Source organism: Ascidia mentula, chromosome 1 (assembly GCF_947561715.1).
Source record: "Ascidia mentula chromosome 1, kaAscMent1.1, whole genome shotgun sequence".
Classification (NCBI taxonomy): domain Eukaryota; kingdom Metazoa; phylum Chordata; class Ascidiacea; order Phlebobranchia; family Ascidiidae; genus Ascidia; species Ascidia mentula.
Window position 1 is genome coordinate 18,619,890 of NC_138566.1, and position 27,952 is coordinate 18,647,841.

Consider the following 27,952-nt stretch of genomic DNA (forward strand, 5'->3'; position numbering starts at 1 on the left):
CAAGTGTTTATATTAAACCTTGCCATCTTTTAAAAAATACTCGCTTTGCATCAACTTATGGCAATATTAAACTATGACTTAATGTATAAGTAACATGATTTTGTTTCATAGAAATCAATACACTAAATGCAGTCACAACACTTTAACAAGGGTGACAGGTAGGTATCAGCAGCATTTTTATTATTTTTAAATATAATAAATCTTACTAGTTGAATTTACTCTCTCCAAAAACAGTTTTGTTGTGACAAAGCACTTCTATAGACATACACAGGTCATAAGAGTTACAAAGATTTGCGCACAACAGGAATTCAATATTTAACAAAAAATGTTTGCTTGTCCTCTAATCCTTGGATGGGGAAGCCATAGGTGATGCACTCTTTTCCGACAAGAAACTTAACCACCATCCGCTTCACCGTTATATTTATGGGGTAACTTCTATGGAGTCTGCTAGAAACTGCTATTGTTTTTTCTCTTCGTCATCAGACACTTTGTCCCAATCTTTCATCTCATTACCCATCATGTAATCATCTCGGAGTACACTCCATGCTGGCGGTTCCTTGACATCCTGGAACAAATATAAAAACAAACCTGACCAACATATATACAAATATCCATTGGTGACTAAAGCAAATCAATTTCAGGCAGTGCTAAATTACTTCTCTGTTTTTATGCAGCAGCTTAAATGTAAAAACTCTCAAGTGGTTTTTGAGATAATTACATTTACATTTTGCACACTGTTAAAGTTTCATCAGTTTTTGTAGACTTACATTTTGTAGAGGTGTCTTTTGTTTAGTTGCAGTTCCGTCACTCAGCATGTCCATAAACTTTCCCTTATCAATTGATTTAATTACTTTTTCTTTTTTGCCCTCCGTGGATGCCTTGGCCAACTTTCCCTGCACTTCTTTCTGATGTTTTGCAATTGCATTGAAGAGCTGAATGACACCCCTAGATAAAACAAGCAAAAAGTAACAGTTTTCTGTGGCCGAAAAGTTGTAATGTTGTCCAAAAAAGCATGATATAACACAACATTCTACTTTGTGGCTGTTTTTCTCAGCTCTTTTTCATGTTCCTCATCTTTTTCATTTGGCACCACTCGATACATATTCTCCCATTTTCTCTTTTTGTTCAACTGTAAATACATCACTTATTGTCAGAATAGCCTAATACTCAACAAAATGTTAAATTGCCTCATTAAAAAAATGTCATTGCTAATTACTCAAAATACTTGGTTAATATAAAACAACATTCTGAACGTGCAAAAAAATTCAGATACCAACATACACGTTTTCGCCGAGCTTTTTTTTCTTCAGTTTCCTCTTCATTTGCATCTTCGACCGACTTGGCTTTGACTAAAATAGCACTGTCAGTGATGTTTGATGGCTGTTTTTTTAGGACTTTTGCCATGGCATCAGCCCAGCCCTCATTTTCGGCATCTGACATGACTATCTTATGAAGCTACAAAGAAAACCTTGCCGTTAAAGTAAAGAATAAACTTTAAAAACAGACAGTCAAAACAGAACGTGCAGATCGGATTTAAACGTTGCTATCATCCGAATATGGTTACCGAATCCAAATACTAACTGCCAAACGATGGTGCTTAGCCCAACGCTGTACAAATCACAAAACCGAATTTAGCGCATGAATATAGACATTAAAAAAGAATTACGTCTCTGCAGAAATACAAACAATTTTTCACCACCAATTAAATATTTGGATTTGGCTAAAAAGCAAAAGTTATCTGTCTACATGTCTGCGACTGGGATGAAACAAACACTTGTTTCAAACATATTTTTCGTGTATGACAAATATAAAAAGTTTTTAAAAGATGAAATCCTTTGAAAATCTGAGCAACATATTGGATCAAAATATCCCCATTTTTTATTCTTCCAATGAGACGACATATAACGTATGAAAACGAGATGGCTTCTCTCCTGACGTTCTTTACCGATACTACGTTTCTCTGCAACAGCCAAAAAGCTAGCTTCGTAAAGCAAGCATTATATGGTAAAAGTTAAATATTTATAAATACTTTTCATGCTCAATTTGTAACCTTCATAAAAACAATTTTCTATTTACACGCCAAGTCTTCAGTTCTTTGTGGCGAATAAATACCCAGTAAATATATGACCCTTCTACACATTTGGGTTGGCCACACAACTTCGTACACGAGTGCGGTGTCAGAACTGCAAAGTTTACTTTAAACGATAAGGGGAATACAAATCGTTTATTTAAAGCAGTCGAAAAAATGGATATTCTTGAGTACACAAAAGGTTTTCTCACAACAAATATTTGAAACATTAACTAGGAACTTCACACTGCCATGCAAGACGTTGAATGCATCACGAAAACGAGCTTCGATGAAAAACAAGTCATGTCTATCGCATCAACCATCAAGCTCTCCAGACATCAATGCATCCTGATAAGATTTTCCACCTTTTTCTTCTGGGAAAAGCTTTATAAGATCATCAATTCGAAGAATGGTGATTGCCGCCTCAGTTGCCAACTTAATGCTCTTGCTCTTGATGAGTGTTGGTTCAAGGACTCCAGCTGCTCTGTTGTCTCTTACAACTCCTGTCATCAGCTCTAATCCAGTCCACTTCAGATTCTTTCTTTGTGGGTTGCTTTGAGCTTCATTGTGGTATGCACGAAGTTTGGCCACCAAGTCTGATGCATCCTGTGCAGCATTGATTGCCAAGGTTTTTGGTATAACTAGGAGTGAGTGAGCAAATTCTGCAATGGCCAATTGCTCTCTGGAAGCCACAGACGTAGCATAATTTTCAAGAAAAATAGAGAGAGCAGCCTCTACAGTGCCACCACCAGGAACAACACTCTTAGATTCAAGCACACGCTTAACCACACACAAGGAGTCGTGCAAAGCTCTTTCCATTTCATCACAGGCTACATCAGTAGGTCCACGGAGAATTATGGATGCTGCTGATCTCACCTTTGTTCCTTTTACAAAGATTAGTTCATCATCACATATTCTCTCCTGCACGACCTCTTCAGCGTGACCAAGTAGGCTAGCATCGAAACTCTCTTCACCTTCCAAATTGGCCAATGTTGAGCAAACTGTGGCACCTGTCGCTTTGGCAACTCTCTTTAAATCACGTTTCAACACACGTCTTACTCCCATTGCTCCTGCTTCCACAAAATACTTCAAATTCAGATCATCAATTCCACCAGTTGTCAAAATAACATTGGCTCCAGCTGCCATGATCTTGGCAATACGTTCTTTAGTGATGTCAATCTCACGCTTTCTCATTGCCTCCAAGTTTTCTGGGTTGTCAACAATAATGTGAATACCCATTTTCATCTTGGTTTTTTGAAGATTAAAGTCGAGACATGCAATCTTTGCACCTACAATTTTTTGTGGCATTGCTTGTGATGCAACTGTGCAATTAATGGCATAACCATTGACCAAAATGGTCTCTTTGGCACTCTTTCCATGGGCTTTAAGGACATTTACAGACTTTATAGGATATTTTGCCACACCTTTGGAATCAACAAACTTCACAGCATTAGCAGCATCGACAACCATGGATGCAAATAAATCAGAATCTACTCCGATAATTTTGGATGACATTGAAGTTTTGGCACAACTAATGACAATGTCCCTGCTTAACTCACTAGCAGGAATGGTTAGATTTTCATTCATGTACTTAACAGCTTCTTTGCATGCCAAACGGTAACCACTGATGATAGAGGTTGGATGAATCTTGCTTTGTGCAAGTTGATCAGCATTCTTTAATAGTTCTGCAGCAATTAAGACTACTGATGTTGTTCCATCTCCAACTTCTTGGTCTTGCAAATCTGCAAGCTCACAGAGTACTTTTGCTGCTGGATGTTCTACATCAAGCAGTTTCAGTATAGTTGCTCCATCATTTGTGACAGTTACATCACCAACATCATCAACCAGCATTTTGTCTAGACCTGCTGGCCCCAATGAACTCTTGACAATATTGGCTATTGAAGAAGCAGCAAGGACATTTTGGGTCCTTACATTTTTGCCAGTTGTACGCTCTCCACCAACTATCAAAGGGGCTTGCGTTTCTGCACTTGCCATTGTTGGTGATTCTCAAGTTATGACTTAAATAAAAAAGTTCTAAAAAATAAACTAAATGTTCAAGTGTGTATAGTAACAATACTCTTAAAATAAAATTGATGTGATTTATATTCCTAATTTTTTTTCCCAAAAAATTCTGTTGGATCCCAGCACAATATACCACACTGAAACGAAGAATTGTAGCCAGCAAAGAGAGATTACGAATAGTGTGTCTGGTATTTTTTTTAACCACCAGTAACGGTAATCGTCCGATACACAACACGTTTTAAGCACAGTATTATATCTTAACTTCAGGTGTAAACCAGTTACGGACATTTACACAAGTAACACCAACAGAACCCACCCGCAAACTACTCGCATCTAAAAACCGTTTCAAACTAACGCAGCCATAGCAATATTCGAAGCATGGGTCCAACGAGATTAGTCTCGACACAGCCTTGCCATGGTTTCTAGAAACTTCTCATAGAAATAACTTCTCAGCAACGTTGGAGTGCCGCTTCCAAAAGTGACTTTCACAGGTCACCCAGTTCAGTTCACTTTATTCCGCAAAACAACAATAGTAGCACTTAAATTAATTTTGGTTTTATAGTTTTCCGAGGATACAGAATTCCAATGTTTTTTTCACAACGTCGCAGCAAACCACAAAAACACTCGAGTGTGTTGCGCATGAAATACGATTGATTTTTTCGAAAAATACAATCTTAACCTACTGAATTCCAATTTAAAAAGCCATAACAAACTAAAACTAACTTACACTGAAAACTATTTCAAGCCGGTACAACAAAATGCGGGCTGTTCCCAACTTCACAAGTCATCACCCCCTATAAAGTGCATGGCCCTATTAACACTGCTATGATATATTTGTGCATGTCACTAGAGGGAAAAACATCCCACTTTGAATTTATTATTTCGCACTTCAACTTCAATTCACCAGCAGAGGAACACAATGTCAAGTTCAACCCATGTTCAAGGAGAAACGTAGTTGTCGAGCAGCAAATCACGCCATAGTTACAAAATGCCATTGAGCCATAATGCTTGAAAAAGAGCGAACGCATCGGGTGAATAACCAGTATAGTAGCCGGGATACTGGTACAGCAAAGGGGAACAATCTTTGTACAAGCGGGTTGAACTTGGCATCGACCATACGTTGATCAGTGTTCTCGACAAATTCGAAGAGGTCCAAACCTAAAATGTGAAATGCGTTATATTAACGAAGTTACTTGTAAGTAAGTGTTAAAAAAATGAATGCATGAGTTCAAAGGATAAGCGGAAAATTACTGTTCCATAAAATTTTGGACGACTGGCAATCTATAGTAGCCTAATTGCTCCAACATAAACCTCCGCACGGAATGTTTGAGCGCATGTTCTGCTCCTACAATGAATACTTCACGTAACCGTCCGACACCAAAAATCGCCCAATTATCGACCTTTTCAAGGTAATGCCTTAACGTACTTAATTCATGCGATCAAAAACGCAAAAAGGTTCTTTTACCATATTTTTAACGCCTGTGTTGTTGGAAAGGTCGGTTGTGTTGAGTTGAAACGCCATGCCGTAAAAATCTTTTCCGTTAGAAGCGATTGCCTGACCTACAAGAGGTCGAGGAAGAACTTGAGGTGTCTCCTGCAAAAGATTAATTATTTTCTAGTATGAAAGTAACAGTGTCAACAATTTTCAAGCAAAGGATGCCTACTTTGCCAAAACTAATTGGGTTTGTGCACTAATTTCCAAAAGTTACAATAATGGTTCCGCTCTAGACCTCATAAAAGAAATCGTTTATCAAAATGAGCATCTCTAAGATACTAAATATCCACATTTTTATGGAGCTTTTGCACTTGAGCGATAAGGATACAGCCAAAGGTTCACTTACCCCATAAAGGTAAGTTGCATGACTATGAAGTGCACCAAAGAGATTGACAAGCATTTTCCCCCACGTTCGTTTGTGGCTGTATTTTTCATCACATTGTAGCACCATAGTATGGAGATACGGCTTATGCCAGGATGGTGGAAATCCTAAATATGCATGAATGGATTCACGAACTTATTTTGTCATGATAATCAAATGGCAGAAGTCACCTTGCAAGGTGATTTATATTAGAAAACTTCGGTCCTAGTAGGATTGCAGTACATCCCACTGTGAGGGGCCAACATTTGTTTTTTTGTTAGCATTCTGATTCATAATGTAGTTGACAGCTTTTCAGTAGAAATATACTTACTTTTTTGAGCTATTACATGTATCATAAAGTGTTCCCTTTAACAAGGCGGAAAACCTCTTTACATTGCAGGTGACCAACCAGCACAACATGGCAACTATGCAAAGGCATTTTCCAGGAATATAGTTGATTAATTGAACATTAAATAATGGTGATTTGTACCTGTGGTATGTTGTGGTGTATAGTTGTGAGTTGGCTTTATTCCACTGATTGGCAGCTGAGGGTAATTGGAAAAGGCTACTTTGTTTTTAGTATCATCCACCATCTTTTCATCAGCAAACAATGGCAATGGATCCTAAAAATTTAAGGAAAACACATGTCAAAGCATAGTATTTTGTGGAAAATACCAACATGTTTTTAAGTAACAGTGCAACATCTTATTCCATCAGATCAGATTAAACTGTCATGTAAAATTTATAAGTTTGCAATACACTGATCATGAATAGCTTACTTTGGAAAATACTTGCATGTATGGTGTAAGATCTAATGAGATTTTCCACTGCTTTGTCAAATTCAGCAAATCCACATCTTGTAATTCCTCCAGCCCTGTTATTGCATCAAACAAGTATTGGAAGAATGTAAGCTGAATTTACTGGTTGTCAAATCAAACAACTGCAGATTTTTCTTCATCAAACAAAGGTCTGATAATTAACTATTTGCATATTTTTACACAAACAAGCATGAACTTTTTTATCAACAGTTATTCGTCTGTGCTTCTAACTCATGTTAGTAATAAATAATATGTTACAATTTTTCTTAGCTACATTTTTGGGAATACATCATGGTAACAGAAATCAACACACAACAATAACACATATGTAGTTGGTAACGTTAAACTTCACAAGAAAAAAATATTACCCCTTTCAAACCATGTTTTACAACGTAAATTTGGTACATTTGTCCGGTCAAAAAATTTGTCCGATGTTTGGCAACCATGTGTGTCACTTAACCGTATAAAATCCAACAATATCTGAGGGCAGTATCTTAAACATAAATGCACATACACATTAACCAGGATTAGTGTTATTGAGAACAATGCACAATGGAACTTGTTTAATCTGGATTCTGTTTAACTAGATATAAATTTGAAAATTTTTATTTTAAGTTATTTAATTCTGATTTTTTAACTCCACAAAACTTAAGTTGGTTATATTGGTAAATTTAAATTATTGTTCCTTATTTTGGACATATTTGGCAAAACTCACCTTTCCTGCCTTGGTTTTTGGTATTCCATCTTATACCTTTTGTATTTATTACTTCTATCAAGCATGCAGGGATCAAGATCAAAGAGAATGGCATTTTGCATCACCTAAATGTTCACAAATCAGTACAGAGTTAATGCTTGAGGTCATGTAATACCATCATTAAGGTGGAAAACAACATAACAGTTAAACCAGAGTTACTCAGTCTTTATTGGTAGGTGACCCCTTTTCATGATTGTCATTAGTCTAGGACCCACTTGTAAAACTGGCATGGGACTGTTGGCACAGTTTTTTTTATTCTATAGTTTTCCATATATATGCCGTTTTGTCTTAACACTGGGATTGTCAGCAAATTGCTAGAGCATTTTCAAGCTCATTAGGTAAGTTATTTGTATTGCAAACTTACATGTTTTAGAAATTTTTGAAAATACTTATGGTCCCCCCAGATAACAGCTTGGTGACCCATGAGGTGGTCTCCACCCCCAGGTTAAGAAACTCTGAATTAGAAAAACATCAAGGGTACAGAAACCTTAATGACATTGTCCTCTGGGTTTGGTAGGCTTTCTTTTAGCTTCTTTATTTTGTCAGGCAAGCCCCCGGGCATCAAAATGCTTTTGGTGAGTGACAAAACCTGAGGAACACCTGTAGTAGTTTCGATGTCATCTGTTATGTGGTACATAGGTTCCTCATGATAATCTTGTCTTTGTTTAGGATGAATTTTTGGTTTGTACCTGAAACCAAAATGATTTGTATATATATTTGGTTTTAATATTGTGACCAAAAAGGGATTAAATGAAAGTTTACATAGTCAACAAAACATACAAATAAAAACCATTTTGCATGCGGTGGCCCAGAATTCCTCTTTGCACATTTGCATGTGCATACATATTGTTTTCAAACAGACAAAAAAAAGTTCACAAAATAAAAAAGGGGGTCCTTGAAAGTAAATGACGTCATGTGTAATGTACCCAGGCAAATATTGTGCAAGCTTTTCCTCATATTCATAATCAATGGTATGTTTCTCATCGTAGTCTGCAGGCTTCCAAGCCTTTGGAATTTGAGCGGGGTTAAAGTTTACCTGTAACAAAAGTAGACCTTAAATTCAAAACTTGTCTCATTCCAATTTATCAAAGCCAAAATGTACATACCAGTCTCCACTTGATAGGCCAGCGACGACGTGCTTTTTTAGGAATGCCACCACCTTGGTGCTTGTGACCAGCACCATAGAAAATTTTGTTTCTGCATGGAATTACAATAATGGGATGCACAAAATGGTTCAAGGTCTTCTGAACTCCATGGTGAATATGAAAAATCTGCCGTCTGGGAACAATACCGCTCATACTATCCTAAACCGTTGACAAATCAACCTTAATGGGTGTTGATACCAACGATAACCTTACTAATTTTACTTCATGCTATTATAACTGCAAGCAACATTACCTGTAAAAAGAAACATTCATAGGACAGTTCTCAGGTTATCCACAAAATATTGTCATTACAAAGATGGAAATTGCAAGAACCACTTCATTTCAAACTAAACACAGCAACAGTCAGTACGAATATCACATATATACTATAAAATATGTATGTATGACCAATCTTCTGCCACACATGCAGAACTGAAATAGTTGTAAACTAAGGTAATGTCATAATATAGGCGGATATTTTTCAGCATTTTTTACATACTTTGCAAAAGTGGCTAAAAAGCTGGGCCTAGGTTTGTTTTGTTTCATAATCTGATGACGTCTTGGGCTTAATTTAGGAGTTTTCCAAAGTTCATAAACAGTGCTTACATCTTGAAGCACAAGGACATCTGCCCCATATGTCTCTTGAAACACAGCAACATCTCCCACACCACTCTTCCCTTCAATAATATGATCAAGATCTGGATTCTTTGGATCTCGAAAAACAATTGGACTTCCATAAGCAAGTGACTTTCTTGTGTCATTGCAAACCACCACACAATCAGATGGCAGAATTTCCATTAGAAAAGGAAGCATTTTCACAACAATGTTGGGATTCTTCAAGCGACTTATATTTATCCATTTCAACCTTGGAAAAACACGAAAGTAGGAGAAACCCTCAGCTGAAACCTGAGTGCCGCTTATGTCCAAGTATTCCAAAGTGTCAGCAACAGGGTGCAAGCGTGACATACATGCATTGTCAAACAAAGGACAGTCTGCAAAATTTAGGTACCGAATGTAGCCCAACTTTTCCATGTGCATGAGGCCAATGTAGCTAACTAAAGTACCCCGCAGGTCAACAGCTTCTATTGTAAAATCTTTTCGTTCAGGTGTTCGCAGGTTTTTGTGGTTGTCAACCCATCGGTCATCCGTGACTAACTTTAATGCTCCACCTAGTCTAAATACCAAATATCCCGCAGCCCATTCATTTCCATGTTTTTCGCACAGGATATCGTCAAAATTGTTTAGTTTTGCAGATAGAAAAAACTTGTAGGATTCAGCACGCTCCCATGTATTATCATATCTTTCTGGAGATACAAACAATCTCATGGTTCTTCCAAACCCAGTCCAAATTTGATCTTTATACACTTGGCCCTTCTCAGTTTGCCAAAACCCTACTTTTTCATGTACCTCATGGATAAGGTCAGGAAATTGGGGTTCTCCATTCCAAATGGTCACAGCATTTGCATCTTTGTTATTCTTTGTTTTTGTCACTGTTGTTGTTGATTCTTCATCACGACTATGTTTTATTCTTTGAAATGTTTTCTGATTTGTGGACAGATATACACGCTTGGGTAATGTCATGTAAAAAGATCTGTAAACTTGTATAGACTGATTGACAAGATGCAAGGAGTGTTTTCTCTTCACAAACAATGATAGAATATCCATTCCATTGGTAGTTTTTTTTTCAATAAAAAGTAAGTTTCAACAATCACATGTACGTTGGCGTTGTCTAATTGATGTGTGCAATAACATGTAGAACTTATTAACAACAACACAACTCAGTTAAAAAAAACTTTCCACGCATGAACTATAACATGCCTGCTTAATAAGGTGACAGGGAACCAAAACTGAAAAAAAATTTGAAATAACTTTAAAATCGTGCTTTAACATTTTTGAAGTGTAATTTAAGCAAAAGTATAATAAAGGAAATATTTATAGTGGGAACCATGAATATTAAATATTGCCAAATTTCCTAAACCCTGCATGTTCTGACGTTCATTTTGGAATTCTACTCGTTTAACCGACCGCGAACGCGGACACACCGCATTGCCATTGAATGACCGCATGACGAATATACATGGAGTAACCCCTGCATGAATGAAAATATGGGTGCTACGTATTTGCATAACTGATTTTGGCCGGGAAACTTTAGTTGCAGTTGCACGAAAAACGAAAACCAATGCTAGTCGTGACGTAATGTTACCGAACTTCTCTTTTTAAATAAGTCCGCGATACTGCACTCCATAGAAACACTTTTTCTGACTCGGATGTCATCCATGTGCACTGTGCACTCAACCAAAACAAATAGCCGTTCTGGAATTTTGGAGGCACAGTGGTATCAAACTTTGGTCTAATAGCTAGGGATGTGCAGGGTTATTCGGATTCAGCTGAATGATAGGTGTTTTTCGATATACGGCCGAACCCGAAGGTTACCCTAGGCACGCGTCGAAGTGATTATATTTACGACACGCCAAGTGATTTACGAGTTCGTACTGCTGCAGCTGATCAAATGATTCCCGGTCGGCTGCTTTGCTGAATCTAAAGTCTGCTTGCGTGTTCTTGCTGTTAATACTAAATTCGACTCCGAGACCAGACTTATTTTTATTAATTGAAAGACACGTTTGAAAAATCAGGTGGCATAACTTTAAATTTTTCGCGTTAGTGACTGAGCGAGTAACTTTTGAACCACAAATTCCATCGCATAGAAGCGTGTGCAACAAATGCTTACATTTTCTCTGGGGCCGTCCAAATAAGGGCTCAGCTGTATGGCCGTCAAAAAGTATATTGACTCATCTCGTGTAAGAAATAATCTGTACTTATTCAGGTACATGTACGAATAATGAGCTGGCCTAGCAATAGCAATATGCCACAACAAAAGTGGTATAGGAATAACCAATTAAAATCCTCAATGCCAATTATTGGAATAATGCCAAGTTTTAAGACACGTCACACTTTATACTTCCAAACTGGAGGTGATCTTCCTAAAAATATTGGACTTACAAGAGTTAGGCGTATACCCTCGTAAAAATTTACGCAACAAGAAAATGTCAAAAGTAGACGAGGACAGAGTTTGTGGCACTATAGTAGTAAAAATGTGTTTTCGAATAAGACAGCAACAAAAAACAAACAAAAAAAGTGGTAAATTCAGTTTAAGATAAATTCATGTCACAAAAAAATGGGCCAAAACTTAAAACCATGCGTGAGTTATAGGTTAACCAGCAGATTCATGCTCCAACCAGCCATTACAACCCTAGCTAAAATAGTGCAAAGATTACTTCTAAAGGGACGTCAGTCGTGCTTGACCAAATACCATACGCTGGAAGTCATGTCGTCAAGACCAGGGAAGGTCTAACTAAGGTATTCCGACATAATGAATGGAAACTGTATCTGTGTGATCTTGTTACACGAAAGGCGTCGGGTCCCTTAACTGCGCCGCGCCTTTGCTGTGCATATGGTAGACTTTCTAAGTAAACAAAATGGCCAGGCTTAGATTCCACAATTCACCATTAAGTAACGTCAAACACGTATGTCAAAATAAAACTAACGTTTTAGTTACATGAGTTACTTCAAACTAAACAACCCCCTTCTTGACACAAAAAGAATATAATACACACATGCATACTGACATAACCATGAATAGGCGTTTTACTTGCATAGCATATTTAGCATAGTGTAGTTTCATAGACAAAACATGCTTTAGAGCAGTTCGGCTTTAAACGTATAGTGACTTATTTATATTGCGTTAAGAGTTTTTTTGCTTGTGTTCGTCATGGTTATAGAGCGAAGATTCATTCTCTATAATCCACTACGGAATTCACACCTGACAAAGCAAAAGCGATCACGTCTGGGTCACCAGCACAGCTGACCAAATGATTCCCGGTCGGCTGCTTTGCTGAATCTAAAGTCTGCTTGCGTGTTCTTGCTGTTAACACTAAATTCGACTCCGAGAGCAGACTTATTTTATTAATTGAAAGACACGTTTGTAAAATCAGGTGGCATAACTTTAAATTTTTCCAAGCGCGTTAGTGACTGAGCGAAAACTTCCACCGCGTGCCAGTTGTTAGTTAAGTAACCGAGACTGGTTGGATGGCAAAGTAAAAATGACAGAGAATGACAACGAATTGAGACTGAGAAAAGTGCGAATTTAACAACTAACAATGAAGATAAAGGTTTGTCATCGAGCCGGATGCCAGAAGACTGTGGGAGTTCTGTCGGAAAGCCTAACACCGTCTGCAGCCTTCGGTCCGTCTGTGTTCCAAATGTGTGAAGAATTAAGTACAGAAACATGCGTGTTGCTACACTGCAGTACTTCGCTTTGCACCTGGGATTGTGGTGCGAGGGGAAGAAGGGTCAAAACGTCCTAAATCTGGAAATTGTAAACAAATTTTCCCAACCAATGAATATATACATATATATATATACTTTAATGTGGCGGTTGCGACGAAAAATAGTTTGGCATGCGAAGTCATTAGGCTAAATATGACACAATCTTAGAAAACGCAGAAGTAATGCCATGCTTGCACATAGCAAGGCACTGCGCAGGCCCTTTATATTTGACGATCACAGCTCTAATATTCTGATCATAAGGTTCACAGGCTTCGCAGCCAAGGCATTGCAGCCAAGGCATTGCAGCCAAGCTGGATCAGAAACTTTTCCCGACGGAGCGATATCTGAAAAATCAAGCTCCCGGTGAGGTTTGAACTTACGACCCTAGGCTAACCAGGCCCAACTCTCTACCAACTGAGCTACATGAGCTCAGTGGCTTCACGGGGTATATTGTGGCCAAGGTACACTGGTGCGTAAGCATACAACTTGTCAGGCGACTTACAATCTTAGAAAGTTGCGACTCCCGGTCAGGATCAATATGCAATACATGTTGGTTAAGAAGTTTTATTTTACTAATTCGCACTGATTTCAACGAATTATGATCCTTCAGGAAGACCTCAAATAAACTTAAAAAACTTTTTTGTGTGTTCTGTTTGTGAATAATATTCGGTAAGTGCTGATATGCATTTCCAAGCAAATCGAAAATGTGGTACAACCCCTACAGCAGAGGTTCTCAAACTTGTTTTGTGAGACAGCCATGCCGAATGAGGAACCTTTTTCCCTCAGGTTAACCTTAAAGCATTACGTCACCGTTTCGGAACTGTCAGTTCGTACAATTACTGTAAAATAGCATTTATTTTGAGAAAATAAGAACTGCAACAATGCATCATTGTTTTTAATAACTGAATCGGATCACACTAAATCAAACCCACAAAGGTTTGTTTTACCGTCGAAACTTTTACCTTATCTTACATAAAAATACATACATGCCTATATTGGCCATCCTTTGTAAGCGCCCTAAAACATTTCCTACTTGTGTAGTTTCAAATATCGGATGCATACATGACATGACAAAAAAATTACCGAAATTTCTCAAAAGGAAACCATTCTGCTTGGTTGACCACGTTACAGACAAACATGTGACGGTGAGTCTCTCGAAAAACTTTTTCGGGGTATTTCCCGGGTGTATGGAATGGTGAAATAACGGGAAAGACCCGCAAGGTGTTTACCATTACTTTTTCCTGTCAGCAGTGCTACAAAAGGTTCTGCATTCAGATTCAGTGTTTAACATTGGTGAGGACAAAAAATAAGAACATTAGGTTTACATGAACTGATTATGAGCAGAATGATTATGGTGATATTAGTATTGTTTGTCGTTATGAGGTTAGTAACACTCTTCTGTAGCATTATATATTAAATTCCACAAAGCGATCTGTGAATAGTTCAGCTAGATTTTTGTTGAGAAAAATATATTTCGCCTAAAAAGTCATCATCAGTTTCTCCAACTGTATATTCAAATAGAATCTTTTTAGGCGAAATATATTTTTCTAAACAAAAATCCATCTGAGCTGTACACAGATCGCTTTGTGGAATTTAACATATAATTATATTGATACTGTGTGCGATCGACAGCCTGCCAGGGTTTTTAAATTAATCCAGTTTTTTATTCATTTATCACATCTTTCGTAGCATGTTATTTCATATTTACGCTGTTTACCTACAATTATACTTTAAGACCCTAAATTGAAAGCAGGCCTAGAGTTTCAGAAGCCCTAATTTAGATGAATGCGCTATGCCAAGATAACCTAATATAAGAGTAGGCCTATATTCCGTGTGCGTAAGGCAAAGATTGTAGCACTTTGCCAATAAATAATTTGATTCGACTGGATCAATCTAAACTACAGACACTAAACATAATATTTTCGGAATTGTATAAAAACATTTTGGCTGTTTAAAACCTCACAAAAAAACGATAAAGATGTTTCCTAACTAAAGTGTAACTGATGCTGCCAGGCATGTTTTATTGCTGAATACTGCTCTTCTGGCAAATTTTATTGTATCGACGTTTCTCGACGTTTCGGCTGTTATGCAGCAGCCTTCATCAGCCATAACATTGTCCACATTGCTTGATTCGCATTTTATACCCTCTGATAAAAGATGCTGCATAACAGCCGAAACGTCGAGAAACGTCGATACAATAAAATTTGCCAGAAGAGCAATATTCAGCAATATTTCCTATCTTTTAGCGTACTTCTGGCGGGAGTCGTTTACAGAAGAAATGTAGATGAAAAGTGCAGAAGATCAAACAAAAATGTTTCAAGTATTCGGTAAGCAATTTTATTCTTAAAAAACTAATGCAAGTTATTTTGCAACAAAAAATATGTTTATTAACGACGATAGCTTACTTTAAAGCAGGCCATCAACTTCAGACAGCGAGCATAGGAATGACATAGTGTGTGTGATGTCCGCGGAAGTCATACAGACGGACAGCTACAACAACAATAACAACAAAGACGACGATTGCCACCTACCTTTGTTAGAAGGCGGCAAAGCGAATTTGAACGAAATCAACAACCTTCCAACATCCAAACTAACAGTAAGCTAACACAGGTTGTCGGTTCTAGACAAGCATTTTCAGGTTGATGTTACACGCAGGCATTTACTTTAAAGTGGACTTTATATACAATAAAACCTTGATTTGCTTTGTAGCTGAAACAGCCAGAGTTTAGACAAGTTGTTTTTATGGAAGTGAACGAGTGGACGAAGTTGGTCATGGAAGTTGTCTGTTGCGGAACGGATTTACAAGTGTCAGCCTTTTTGTCTAATATCAAAACCAATTCTTCATTGCGAATCTTTACAAACCACAAAATATTGAGGTAAGCTTTGAATTTTGTGAAATTCACTGCTTACTTTTAATCTGCATCGCACAACATCGCAAAGTTACATTTTCATGCTTTTCTAACTTACAGAGTGAGCCCGAAATTTCATTTGTGTGTTGGGGTGTGGAGTGACGAGGTCGGTATACATAAATTAGAAGATGGACGAGTGTTTATACAAAGCAAAGATGGGGAAACTCCGGAAAACAAACAGTTGTGGCTTCGAGTGAGCGTAAATCATCGGAAGAAACTTGAACTACCTTTTTACATTGCCGACATATAACAGAAATGGAACAAGCAAAATAATCAAACAATTCAGAAACATGTAATAATGACTTCGTGTTGGAGTTTTTGTTTCGTTGTAATCTTGTGGTGATTGTAAGTGTTGTTTTCATGCTTACTTGCTATATTTTTTGCTTGATTTTCAATGCTCAGACACATATTTGATTGCTGTTTGCACTAGGCGTTGTTTTTTGGTATATATTGGGGAAAAATGTCCGCATGACTTTACTCGAAAGGGATTTACTTATGTATAACTGCTGATTTATTATAATTGTGTAAGTTTTTTATTACTATTTCTTCTACATTCTTTATTGATTTATTCGTGTTTACAGTTACTCAAGTAGGATATAGTTGTACTATATTAGGAAAACTATTCTAGCTGCAACTTTTTGAATATCTGTTAACATTTTCCTGCAAAGTCTGTTGGCCTACGTTAGGCCGAAGCACGGCGATCCATTCCTGATGTCAACTTACTCGAAGCGCAGGTGGAGTTTTTTCTCGTTTTCTTTGTTTTGACAATACCAACAACTGTGTTTTTTAAGGTTGCGGGACCAAGAAAAGAAGTTAGTTGTAATCGTTAAACCACACAGAAATGAGGAACCGGACGTGCTGATATTGTCGGTCGTATTACTTAACCGAGAGAAACAGACGAGCGACTGCGACGGAAAAACTATATTCACTACACACATAAAAATAAGGTAACTAGGTATTTAAGGTATTTAAATTATATTAGAAATAATGTAATTGAAGTCAGAGCCCTTAAGAGAAGAAAATGTGCGGTGCAAAGACTTTGGTTGGGAGATCACATAAAATTACAGGCAGTTAAACACCTTTATAATGCGCGTCATAAAGCGAATGCCGGCAAAACGCCACATGCGCGAGATAATAGAAAAGAAAATGGGCGAAAAACCCACTTGGGCACAGCATACTGAAATAGCGCATGCAGATTCACCTCTTTAAATTAGCATTGTTAACTCCGCCTACGACTTGAATACTTCGCAGTAAGCAGTCATTTTTTGTGTCAATACTTGGTGTTAAGAAAAATTGTAATCAGAAACGCTGTAAAATTGACATAATAACATAAATGACAAGAACTTTTGTTTATTGTTTGAAGAAACGTTCGGACCACCAATGAACTTTTGAAACTGCGTCTTGAAAGCAAAGAAGTGGAAGTCGACCCACCCGCAGTGCAAGACATAGACGTCACTGAACGTTCTGAAAGGCAATTTCGCATCAGAAAAAGAAATGGAAATTCGATGGAAGCGAAGCAAATATTCCTTTTCCTCGGCACATCGAGATACCTAATACACCTGTCGCACAATCAAGGTGTCGTTGCTTTTGTTTCGTGATGATAACTTGCTAAGGACTGCACAAGTGGTCCAAAACAATTTGGTCAAATGAGACAGTTACGAAATCAAACGGCTGTTAACCATTTTTCCAGATAAAAACAAGAAAATAAGTTACATTTTGGTTGGTCCTTAGGCGACAAATAACACCTTGAACTCAAAAGAAACGCGACAAGTTATTTACCATAGAAGCATGTTTAACATGCTGAACGAAAACATTGAGCAAAACGAAACTAACTTTACCTTTTATTTTAGTGTCAACAATTGAGCCAACAGAACAATCACCCCGGACCACCATTCAGTACACTTTGAACACTTCGCATGTAACCACTGCTAATATCGGCCCTCAAGAACGAGTGGTCGTATGACAACTAAGAATGACGAAGAAAGTTGTGAACTGGATACGAACAAGTTACTTGTGTTGCTTTTTTTTAAGAATTTACTATCCACCAAATCTTGCGTTTATATTTGCGAGATCCGGTATTCGCATCAGTTGCCAGTCAAAGCAATAAGAGTTACTACTTATAGTTTAGATAGATGCACGCAGTGTTTAAAGTTTGTTACATTTCTAAACATGACGAAAAGGTTGTTCATGATGCGTTATTTCTATAACTGACCAAATGATTTTATAATCTGATGCCATACTGAAGTCGCAACCCAGCGATGGGTCGCATAGAGTTCACCAATTATCACACAAAATACTACATTCAACTTTATATGTGAAGGTTGCCTGGCAAGTTGTGCTCTTGCGCACCGGTGTACCTTGGCCACAATATACCCCGTGAACCCACTGAGCTCCTGTAGCTCAGTTGGTTGAGCGTTGGGCCTGGTTAGCCCAGGGTCGTGAGTTCAATCCTCACCGGGAGCTTGATTTTTCTTGCTCCGACTTGTCAGGATAAAGTGGCTGATCCAGCTAGGCTACAATGCCTGGGCTGCGAAGCCTGCAAACCTAATGATGTTCAGCTGTAATATTACCCAAACTATACGTTTCCACACTCGAATGTTCATTCAAGAGGAATGTTTTTCCGCAAAATACACATAATATGCTTTGAAACCTTAAACTAATGCTTGGAATATTTTAGTTCATTGATTTTAAAGTTGTGTACTTCGTTCGATTGATAGGTGCGTATGTTTATTTTGCCTTCTGTCTTGCTCATTACAACATTTAGAAAGTTGGTCATTAATGTTTTTTTACAAGCCCATAAAGTATTTGAGCCACGAAAACAAGTTTATCTAGTTGCCATGCAGCGTGGGGAATAAATTGCTGCTTAAACGAGTGGCCTCGTTCGTTTGGTTCATGATCCGATTTTCGTTCAACCTGTGACCCCCCTGTTTTTGACCTATGGACAGTGCGGGTAACGTATGCCCACATGACTTATTCGAAGAGGATTTACTTATGTATAACTGCTGATTTGAATACCATTGTTTAGTTTTTCATTACTATTTGTTCTATATTCTTTATTGATTTGGTTGTATCAGCAACGCGCGAAACATATACGTGTACGAGTGTTTCGGTTCTTTTACTTATATTGTTTTCCATGTGGCCATGTATGCTTAATGTTGTGTTTCTTTGTATTCGTTTGATTCATACTCGCTAAGACATTCCTGCAAATTGATTGCATATTTTTATTTGAGACAATCTTTCCTGTTAAAGGATTTTCGGATAATATTCGCTAGATCACCAAGTGAGTGGTCTTCGTAGCGATCGATGGCATTTTAAGCATCTACTGAATGTGCGACAGAAAAATATAGCAAAGCAAGCAAAAGCTGCAATTTCCTATCACATCTCATGCATTTTTATTTAAAACGAAAGTGGTAATTGCATTCGCTAGAAAACCTATGTTCTTTTTTACTTTTAAACGTTAATTTTTTTAAGGTGGTGTTTGGCCATTTATCAAATCAAAAATTTTGTTAACCTTGTGTTCGAAACCATGCCGAAGTCCTGTTTACACAGCAGGCAAACACGGACCTTTACAGAAACCGGGTGACGTTCTTGTATGGCACCGTTTTTTTAGATTTGCACGAATGAGTACGGACATGTCTGGTCTTTTGTTCACGACTTAGATCAATTGAACAACTTCTGATATTTCTTGTGCTATCAGCGCATCAAATGGATAATGTGATAAAAAAGTTATTAAAATCCGCACCACGCGATTGTGCAAAAAGGCGTGTGGGCAGAGTAACCACGTGCTGCCAAAGAGTCAAATTGAGCATTTGAATTTAGGTGATCTACTAATGCTGTGTAAAAACCTTGTACAGTTCTACACAATAAACGCAAAATATATGTTTAATAACATTTATGAGACAGTCGTTACTCCACATTTTTTGCAAAGGAAACATAGAACACAAACATGTGGTTAGTAAAAAACACAGCACAACAAAAGTTAAAAACGATATTTTGGACCAAGGACAGCTCCTTTACTCAGGTCCTGTTACCTAGGCTACAAGGATCAACTACTGCACAGCAAATTCCACGCGTCTACCTCGCGATAAAAAAGACAGGAAAATTGTCACAGCAAACATCCCCAAAACCTAGAAGAAAAACGGGGCAACGTGAAATGACGACCTCCAGCGGCAGTTTCAAACAATGCGTTTAACTTCTATGAAACGCATGTCAATAAAATACTTTTCACCTCCACACTGTTTGTCGGTTGTTTTAAAATGCCGCTGGATTCTAATGTTAGTATTCTACGACTACTATGAAAAGATGCTAAGGCGACACAGTGACTGAAAAATGAAAGTTCTCTGAATTGTGTACATACATGGGTAACGATGATATTAGTGTCGCAAATGTTGACGTGAACAACCGATGACGTGAGCATGACGTAATGTTGCCCCGGTGAACTTGAAACGGTACAAAAATAACCCCCCACCCCCCTTTGCCAAAAATAAAGAAAGCACGAAAAAATTGGTTCCCAATATAAAAATCCCTTGTGCAGTTAGTCGTCCAGGCCGCAGAGGAGGGCGGTTCCCCGCTTTATCCAGTGCGACTCGGGTCTGTCGGAGGGAAGGCGAATTGCCAGGACATAGTTGGTTGAGTGGCCTGTGGTGGACAATGTACCCTTGCGCTCGCTAGTTTTGTACACAGGGCAGTTGTAGTCTCGCCCTGGAATAAAGAAACATACGTAGATCTTGTGATGTATAAGGTTCAAGACTGGTAGGAATCGAGTAACATTAACTCCCCATATTGACTGTGTAAAGACCACATGTTTGTTGGACTTAAACTTGGAAATGAGCCTGAAATGAATTGGAAGGACTGGGTTACCTGTCTTGATGTTGTCCACCCGGTTCGGCTTCAGCCAAATAATAGGAACGGTGTCGAACAAGACTTTTGGATGTTGTTCAGCCAAGACACCCCTAAAAAAGAAAATATCACATATTTAGTCTAGGAATTTTTGCCGGAGTGATCTTTATCCAAAAATGGTGTTGGTAGAAAACTAATTTAACTCTCTCAAATAGCACTCGAAGCTGCACCACGAACTGGGTAGAGCACAAATAACGAGATACAGTTACTCAGACTTAAGATCTATGTTTACAACCATTACAAAGTAAGAGGTCGTACGTCACCGGCATTGTGATAAAATGGGAAATGATTCCCAGCAAAATGGATTAACAACAACCAGCATAATTGATATTATTTTTAATCTTGTTATAACTAATGATGTAGTCGTTATACCTCTGCTTAAAAAATAAAAAGTTTTGCTTACTTCTTTCTGTCCCAGCGGGCTCCGTCCAGGAAAAGACCGTGAATGTACACGCCGTCAGTGGGCGCTCCGTCGCTCGTTTCGTCGAAAGGCAAAACCTCAAACTCAAAGTCGAGTTTGTCGATCGGAATCGTATATTTCCTTGCGTAGTTCTGACGAGCTCCGGTCAAAAACGCTTGCGTGAAAAAGAATCCTGACACCCAGAACACGACCGGTTTTCCTTGGTCGTACCAATCCTGCCGGACAGAACCGTATTATAGTTGTGTACTTTTTGTAAGACTCAACTAAATTAAACAAAATAAGAGCAGATTTTTCCGTGTTACTATTGTCAAAAAATGCGAGAGTAGCGTGAAGTTGAGTTCGCTGATAAAGGTAGGCCAATTTCTTTGCAGTTTTAATTTGACAACAAAATCACCAACAGCACAAAGTATGATGCAATTTGTTTGTAAAAAAACGATACCTGAAGGAATTTGAGCCTGGCCAGGAAGTTGGTGATATAACTTCCAAGCGGCTTCAGGTTGGGGTAGGATTTCTTCATCCACAACTCGGGAACTTTACCGATCAACAAACTGCCCGCGACCTTTTCAAGTTCGGCGTTCATCACAACCAAACCTTTGATCGCCTTACGCAGGTTGATGAGCGTTGATCGGATAACCCGAAGCAAGCTGCATAAGAACAACAACTTATCATACAACAAAGTTATTAAAAAGTGCAAGGAATATGGTTTAAAAAACCGTTCGGCCAGTTTAATTATTTTGTTTTGCATCTAACAAAGCTAGAAGTGGTTGATGCAATACAATTATGTTTACGTCGCAATGGTTATACTGGCATCCAATATAAAACCGGGCTAAGCCACTATTACAAGTCGAAAAGCGAGATACAAAAAAACGTTCTGTTAACAATAAAATGGTGTAAAACTGCATAAAGTTTGCGAGTAATTTCCTTACTTGTTAAAGCGTTCCATCTCTTGTACAAGTACAGTGTTCATGCTCTCCTCGTATCTAACCGGATATTTCTCAAGGGCCGTCTCGATGTCATAATCTTTCGGCAACTTGTTGAGAATATCGAGAGCAATTTCGTTCAAAGTGTCATCGGTCTTTCCACCTCCGCTCCCCGACTGTATTGAAAGTAAGAATTGAAATAAAAATTAATTGAAGACATGCTATGTCTAGACAGATCCTTCGGTCACCGACTTGCACAGGTTGATTCCTGATGTCACTTTTGACATTTTCTCTACTATATGTTATGCACCATTTATGGTTATGTCTGAACAGTACTTATCACATCTAACATTGCGACAGTATAACGTGGTTACGTCACAATGAGAAACGTGAGTCTCGGCTTACTTGAGAGCCTAGTGATAACAGAACTGAGTCAAACAGCTGCCTGGTTTCCTGCAGTTCCTTAGAAATGTCGACGTTTTCGTGCATTCCGAACACGTCAGGTTGTTGAATAATTGGAAATGCCTTAAATGTTGGAGGTATAGGTTAGTTTATGTACTAAAACTTACTGAACGTTCGTACAATTAACATGAATTAATGACATACGGTGAGTTACTGATTTGCATGGTCTAAACCACATTAGATTATTCTATATTCGTTTTAACCCAAATAAATCCCTTTCAACACGTAGCGACCATACCTTAATGAATTCCACATACTCGTCGTAACTCATTGAAGGCGGCACGTAGTAAGCTCCGGTGGGCGAGATCTTATATTTGTGTTCGTGTACCAGAGATGGACAATAGAAATCACGCAGAATGCTCCTAAGCAAACGGCGATCCCAGTCATCCGTGACACGGCCACCGTAGTTACATTCGCCAGTCAAGTACGTCACAGCCGTAAACGGAATTTCCTCGTACTCATTGATAAAAATCTGTAACAATGAAGTGGATTATTATAAGTGAGCTAAAGGAACAATGTGATACTTACTTAACCTAATATATTTCCAGAACAACAACAGCTGAAGAATTACGAAAAAGGGTTGAATTATTAAAAAAATGCCTTTCTGGCAATATTTTACAATACAGTTCTCATTCAAACTGTGATTCAAAGATTGTGAAATTCACAAACCAAGTTGGACTTGCCTGTAATTGCCGCACACTGATCCTAAGATCGGATTCGTTAAATCCGTACGGAATGTTCCACCCGAGTGGTCCAAACTTCCTTCTCTCTTGGACCAAGGCGTGGAAAAAGCACAAACCGAATAAAAGTTTCTCAAAAACCTAAAAATAATTTTACATCTGTATTTCACGAGCTTTTTGTCCGCCATTCATCTGCTTTGTCATGTTGGGCGACAAATGACTGCATCATACTAATATATACTACATGCACTTGTTTAGATTTGGTCGGTTTGAGTTTCCGCTTACCGAGGATTTTTCGCCACAGCTGGCAAAGAACTCGGGATCCGATATGGGATCGGTGAGATAAGATTGCAGAATGTTCATCCTTAGACCGGTCGGAGGTTCGTTTGTCATTTTCACGCTGTTCTGCAGGATGGTTACTGGAAACTGCGAAATTAAAAACGAACATGAATCTACTAGATAATATCGGATGACACCATGATGTTGTCGCAGGTTGGTATTGCGGATGGAGTCCACACCAACCTGCATAGCAACATCATGGTGTCATTCGATGTTAAAAGTCTCTTCACCAAGTTACCTTTGGAATTTACTATATTTTAAACATAATAAAAAAATATTGCTCCAACACATTTAAGTAATACCTTTCAAAACAATTTACAACTCTATCGTGGCTTACAATATCGAAGACTGCACATCGGGGAAGTAGGCATCAGTATTCATTTAAAAGCGATTTCAAACACAACTCTATGAAACGTTCCCTAGAACAAACATGAAAATGAAAGACACCCATACCTTATCGGAAGGATAACTGGTCAACCAAAGCCGGAAGTCCGGATGTATCTTATCAGGGTTAAATTCTTCACATATCTTTTCCATGGCTGGCATCCACGATACCGCCAAGTGGCAATTCTGCAACGCCACCCACGACCCGTCCTTCACCGCGTTATCAATCATCTTGGCCGCGATTGGACCTTGACCCTGACCCAGGGAGATGGCGTTGAACTTGTCGCCTTCGAATCCCTTGTCGGCGGCGAACTTGAGCAAGGCTTAGATGTAAAGGGAGGTTGGGTTGGTCGAGATATCGCAGGTGGTTTATGAGCGCGGGGTTTATATTTTTTACGGGTTCTTTGGAAAAGTTTACTCATTTGAGATTATTTTAGACAAAAAACTTTAAATCACAACTAAGTGATACTGAAACATTGAAATAAAAATGACTGGTCCTCACCAGCCATGGGGTCGGCGCCCGGCGATAGAACGAAGATAAGTGGAATGCTTCTCGCTGAGTCATTGTAGGATTTCGCCAAGTCGAAAGGCGGAGGCTCCACAAACTTTCGACCAAGTTTTTCGAGCACGAATTGGCGGATCATCGGAATTACCTGCATAAACAATGAAACGTGTTAAAACATTGTGTCTGGGCCACTGAGCGCATAAATCCACGCAATCGCAAGTACGCAGACAATAAATAACAGAAAAACGCAAGTTCGGGTATTTGCTTTCATCATGTAACTTTTACTTTCATATATAATGCTTCTCGAGCAAATCCGTCTTTCAGCTTTTGCAAATGAACTCAAGAAAAAGAAAACAGAAACATTCCCGACGCACACGCATTTTTGCAATATAGTTTGTCGATGTTAGTAAAAAAAAGTCCGCTCACCTTATCGGGTCGGAGACAACGTATCGCGGTCATCCTCTGGAATTCGTTCAGTTGTCGGTCCCATGGAGTGGGGAGAGTCGCTCCTTGAGGCTCGGTAAGGTCGTAAACTTTTCTCCATTCCTGGACGTGATCCTGGAAGCTGTCCCTGATATTACATTGTTCGAATATGTTACATCTCGATGTACTGACAGACGTCTGCAGCTTTATTACGATGCGACTTACAGAAAGCCATGGAAAGCTCTGAGGTCTTTCATGCGACAGATTTCGTCCCACGATTTATCGCTCAGCCATGACGGGTCGGGGTTTGGACGCTTGTTCTCTAGCCCCACCCCGCCGGTTAGGAAGAACATGAATTCATCTCGCGAGAGGTCGCCTTTGGCCCTATAAAACACAAATACTTTTGCACATACCAGGAATAGCGGCCAAGACGTCAAACCAATATACCAAGTAAAAAACCTAATCGAGATTTAAGGATAATTGAATTCGAAATCCGATGTGGTATAAAACAAACATGCTTTTTTATAAAAAAAAAATTTTTTCGACCATTTTCACAGACGTTTAGAAGTTTGGCTGGAAAGAAACGTTTGACAAAATCATAAAGGTTTGCTTACAGTGTGAGGTTGACGCAGAGCACGAAGGAGAAGAGAAGTTTGTCCTTTTCAAAGAGTGAGCGACAAACGTTGCAATACAAGTTGTAAGTGAAGTGGTCGCTCAGATAACGGAGTCGCTTCTCCAATATCTTTGACTTGTTGCTGTAAAAATACCGGAACACGAAATAAAAATTACCCTTCAAAAAATATCTGCGTTTAGGAAAAATTGTTATTCGGTACTGATGCTGCCAGGCATATTAATAATTAAAAATGGTCTCCTGGTAATAATATATATTTCTCTAGACCCTTCGATTGTTATACAACCAAAAAAATTATTCAAAATATAGGATAAAGGTTGGGTAACAATCAAAACGTCGAGAGAAATATATATTATCGCCAAAAGAGCATTTTAAATAATTAGTGAAATTGTTGTGTTTGTCAGCGGTATCAACCCGCAGGCAAAATACAAACCTGTCCTGAATGGAGTTGATGTAAAGGTTGACGAACCAGGTCAAGGAATATTGGTACATAGGATCAATGTTTGGAAGGTCGGTTATGCTGAAAAACAGGATCGAGGAATGTTTTGCGATTGGTCGATAGCCCTCACGTGACTCGGCAATTTTCTGCTCGGTGGTGTCGGCGATCTACAATAGGAGAAGAGAACTTTGTAATCTGCACTTGGAAAACGGATAAGAATCCGGACGCAGTTTTTAAAACTTCAAAACGACGAAGAAACATAAGCGAGTTATCCAAAAATGTTGGTGACAGCACTCGTGTATAAAAGATTTGAGCAATGTGAAAAGGAGTTAATATATACTGGACGTCCACGTTGTTATAATACAACAGTAGTTTAAAACCATATGATTTTCATGACAACAAATAGTAAAAAAGCCCCCAAACCTTCTGCTTTTTCTGAATTTCATCAGAGAGAACTTTAGAGGAATCGAGGACGACAATGGCGCTTTCATCTTCCAGGATGTTGCCTTCTGAGGATGAAAGTGTGTAAAGAATCTTGTCCTCAATCTCCTTCAGTTGCTTTTTGTTGGAAGCGCTCTGCAGAATCAGGAGGTTTCTTTCCTCCTCCAGCTCTGGTCTGTTTAATAATTGCAATAGAAACTTAACGGCCGTGTACAATTTGGTTGATAGCTTAGAAGCATTTGTCATAAGTTCGAAATTTTAGCGTCCCTTATTAAACTGGTTGAGTTAAAAGTTTTTACGGACAGTTAAAATGTTAGTTGCATGGCTGATATCAGAGTTTTACAAAGTAAAAGGCAGTCTCGCATGTTAATCAACTTGAGAATTTTACAATAAGCCCAAAACTAAAGTCACTTTTAAACAACCTTATCACAATTCTTATCACCTGTCATTGAGTACAGTTTATTCATGTTTAACAGCAGAATAAACATGAAAAAACACTTTACAGAAGGTATAAGCACTTCTAAACACTTTTTTCGGTAAAATATGTTTCCGCAATCTGTTAAAAAAATGTCTCACCTCTCCTTGGCAACCACGATTCCGAGAAGTTGATCTTCCAAACCCTCTGGGGTGATCATGAAGTTGAGGAGGGAAACTTTGGTGGAAAGCTCCGGGAGATAATGAGGATTGCGGAGTTTGGTGGTGATGTAGAAACGGAATTCAGAGCTGTATTCGATTACATTTTCACCGAGTCTAATGCACATCACACCACCTGTGCGAAAACCGCGAGTAAAAATAATTGATGTACGTAACTCATTCAATTAATAGTACTGATGATGAACGCAGTTAGTGTTCGAAACGTCTACTCCACTTAAGATGATTAATAGCTTATTAGCTTTGGCTTTCCTATTCAAAGAATATTTGAATTTGGTTTTAAAATTACCTGAATTCAATCATATACCGAAAATGTAAACGCATTTGCCCGAGGGTAAAGTAATCATTAATCAACAATGTATTGAGATTTTCACTTAAAACTTAATATTAACTAAAATTAAATTATTAATTGTTTATTGCCACTGCCGAAGGTTAATCGTTATGCATTGGGTTACACTGTGCTGACATAAGTAAAATACACCCCCGTTACGAGAACATCCAAAGCGCTTAAACACCTTGTTTGAATGTCTGCTTCAGTAGCAGAGGTTCCAACGACGGATCCAACTCTTCGGCGACGTTTTCGAGTAGCACGGGTGTCCCAAACTGAATGGAGTTCTCCATAACCCGCATGTAGTCAGCGTTACTCAACTTGATAACACTCAGTTTGTTGTCGCGTTCAGAATTTTTCACCCATTTGTTTGCTTGGCCCTGAGGGTCGATCATCAACGGCCTGTGTAGAAAAAAGCAACGTTTGGTATAATGGTGGTGAAAATGACTTTTAGTGTAACAAATTTAAAGCTTTAAGATCTTGTACGGTCTGAAATATTCTCGCCAAAACGTTTGGACGTCGACTATTTTC

The 27,952-nt window shown here is 38.5% G+C and overlaps 7 protein-coding genes across 8 annotated transcripts in view; 2 read left to right on the forward strand and 5 right to left on the reverse strand.

The window, feature by feature from the left end:
- Window positions 1–33: 33 nt before the first annotated feature.
- Window positions 34–1,485, reverse strand: LOC145896732 (RRP15-like protein). Its single transcript, XM_082985123.1, has 4 exons — window positions 1,282–1,485; window positions 1,035–1,129; window positions 768–945; window positions 34–565 (listed from the first exon to the last, which is right to left on the reverse strand). The coding sequence occupies exons 1-4, from the start codon at window positions 1,438–1,440 to the stop codon at window positions 458–460; spliced, it is 540 nt and encodes a 179-aa protein (XP_082841249.1). The 5' UTR covers window positions 1,441–1,485; the 3' UTR covers window positions 34–457.
- A 720-nt stretch (window positions 1,486–2,205) lies between these two features.
- LOC145896366 (T-complex protein 1 subunit alpha-like) lies at window positions 2,206–4,132 on the reverse strand. The gene has a single exon (XM_082985097.1). The coding sequence runs from the start codon at window positions 4,061–4,063 to the stop codon at window positions 2,384–2,386; it is 1,680 nt and encodes a 559-aa protein (XP_082841223.1). The 5' UTR covers window positions 4,064–4,132; the 3' UTR covers window positions 2,206–2,383.
- Window positions 4,133–4,719: 587 nt separating this feature from the next.
- Window positions 4,720–8,990, reverse strand: LOC145895791 (large ribosomal subunit protein mL37-like). The gene is made up of 11 exons (XM_082984576.1): window positions 8,917–8,990; window positions 8,625–8,822; window positions 8,445–8,554; window positions 8,006–8,207; window positions 7,480–7,583; window positions 7,133–7,257; window positions 6,726–6,820; window positions 6,437–6,569; window positions 5,932–6,074; window positions 5,556–5,684; window positions 4,720–5,248 (listed from the first exon to the last, which is right to left on the reverse strand). Exons 2-11 carry the CDS (start codon window positions 8,814–8,816, stop codon window positions 5,072–5,074), a joined length of 1,410 nt encoding a protein of 469 aa, XP_082840702.1. The 5' UTR covers window positions 8,817–8,822; window positions 8,917–8,990; the 3' UTR covers window positions 4,720–5,071.
- Window positions 8,827–10,506, reverse strand: LOC145895800 (distal membrane-arm assembly complex protein 2-like). The gene is made up of 2 exons (XM_082984586.1): window positions 9,270–10,506; window positions 8,827–9,010 (listed from the first exon to the last, which is right to left on the reverse strand). The coding sequence occupies exons 1-2, from the start codon at window positions 10,326–10,328 to the stop codon at window positions 8,972–8,974; spliced, it is 1,098 nt and encodes a 365-aa protein (XP_082840712.1). The 5' UTR covers window positions 10,329–10,506; the 3' UTR covers window positions 8,827–8,971.
- A 3,726-nt stretch (window positions 10,507–14,232) lies between these two features.
- Window positions 14,233–16,479, forward strand: LOC145896006 (uncharacterized). 2 transcript variants are annotated; one of them, XM_082984797.1, is made up of 5 exons: window positions 14,233–14,372; window positions 15,236–15,316; window positions 15,402–15,585; window positions 15,699–15,865; window positions 15,959–16,479. In XM_082984797.1, exons 1-5 carry the CDS (start codon window positions 14,326–14,328, stop codon window positions 16,146–16,148), a joined length of 669 nt encoding a protein of 222 aa, XP_082840923.1. In that variant the 5' UTR covers window positions 14,233–14,325; the 3' UTR covers window positions 16,149–16,479. The 2 variants fall into 2 exon arrangements, with proteins under 2 accessions (XP_082840923.1, XP_082840931.1); XM_082984805.1 differs by having other exon boundaries at window positions 15,405–15,585.
- A 12-nt stretch (window positions 16,480–16,491) lies between these two features.
- Window positions 16,492–19,109, forward strand: LOC145896020 (uncharacterized). Its single transcript, XM_082984816.1, has 4 exons — window positions 16,492–16,632; window positions 16,690–16,845; window positions 17,262–17,473; window positions 17,749–19,109. The coding sequence occupies exons 1-4, from the start codon at window positions 16,610–16,612 to the stop codon at window positions 17,859–17,861; spliced, it is 504 nt and encodes a 167-aa protein (XP_082840942.1). The 5' UTR covers window positions 16,492–16,609; the 3' UTR covers window positions 17,862–19,109.
- Window positions 19,110–19,251: 142 nt separating this feature from the next.
- LOC145895999 (dynein axonemal heavy chain 12-like) overlaps window positions 19,252–27,952 on the reverse strand; it is a 28,824-nt gene continuing 20,123 nt past the window's right edge. Inside the window, exons 54-71 of the mRNA XM_082984788.1 lie at window positions 27,609–27,823; window positions 27,019–27,211; window positions 26,425–26,617; window positions 25,996–26,168; window positions 25,546–25,686; window positions 25,157–25,315; window positions 24,935–25,079; window positions 24,506–24,656; window positions 24,073–24,326; window positions 23,566–23,706; window positions 23,284–23,421; window positions 22,839–23,072; window positions 22,544–22,663; window positions 22,145–22,314; window positions 21,658–21,862; window positions 21,201–21,433; window positions 20,759–20,850; window positions 19,252–20,599 (exon numbers count right to left, since the gene is read on the reverse strand). Of these exons, the coding sequence (XP_082840914.1) occupies window positions 20,433–20,599; window positions 20,759–20,850; window positions 21,201–21,433; window positions 21,658–21,862; window positions 22,145–22,314; window positions 22,544–22,663; window positions 22,839–23,072; window positions 23,284–23,421; window positions 23,566–23,706; window positions 24,073–24,326; window positions 24,506–24,656; window positions 24,935–25,079; window positions 25,157–25,315; window positions 25,546–25,686; window positions 25,996–26,168; window positions 26,425–26,617; window positions 27,019–27,211; window positions 27,609–27,823 (3,124 nt within the window). The 3' untranslated portion in view covers window positions 19,252–20,432. The remainder of the gene's footprint in view (window positions 20,600–20,758; window positions 20,851–21,200; window positions 21,434–21,657; window positions 21,863–22,144; window positions 22,315–22,543; window positions 22,664–22,838; window positions 23,073–23,283; window positions 23,422–23,565; window positions 23,707–24,072; window positions 24,327–24,505; window positions 24,657–24,934; window positions 25,080–25,156; window positions 25,316–25,545; window positions 25,687–25,995; window positions 26,169–26,424; window positions 26,618–27,018; window positions 27,212–27,608; window positions 27,824–27,952) is intronic.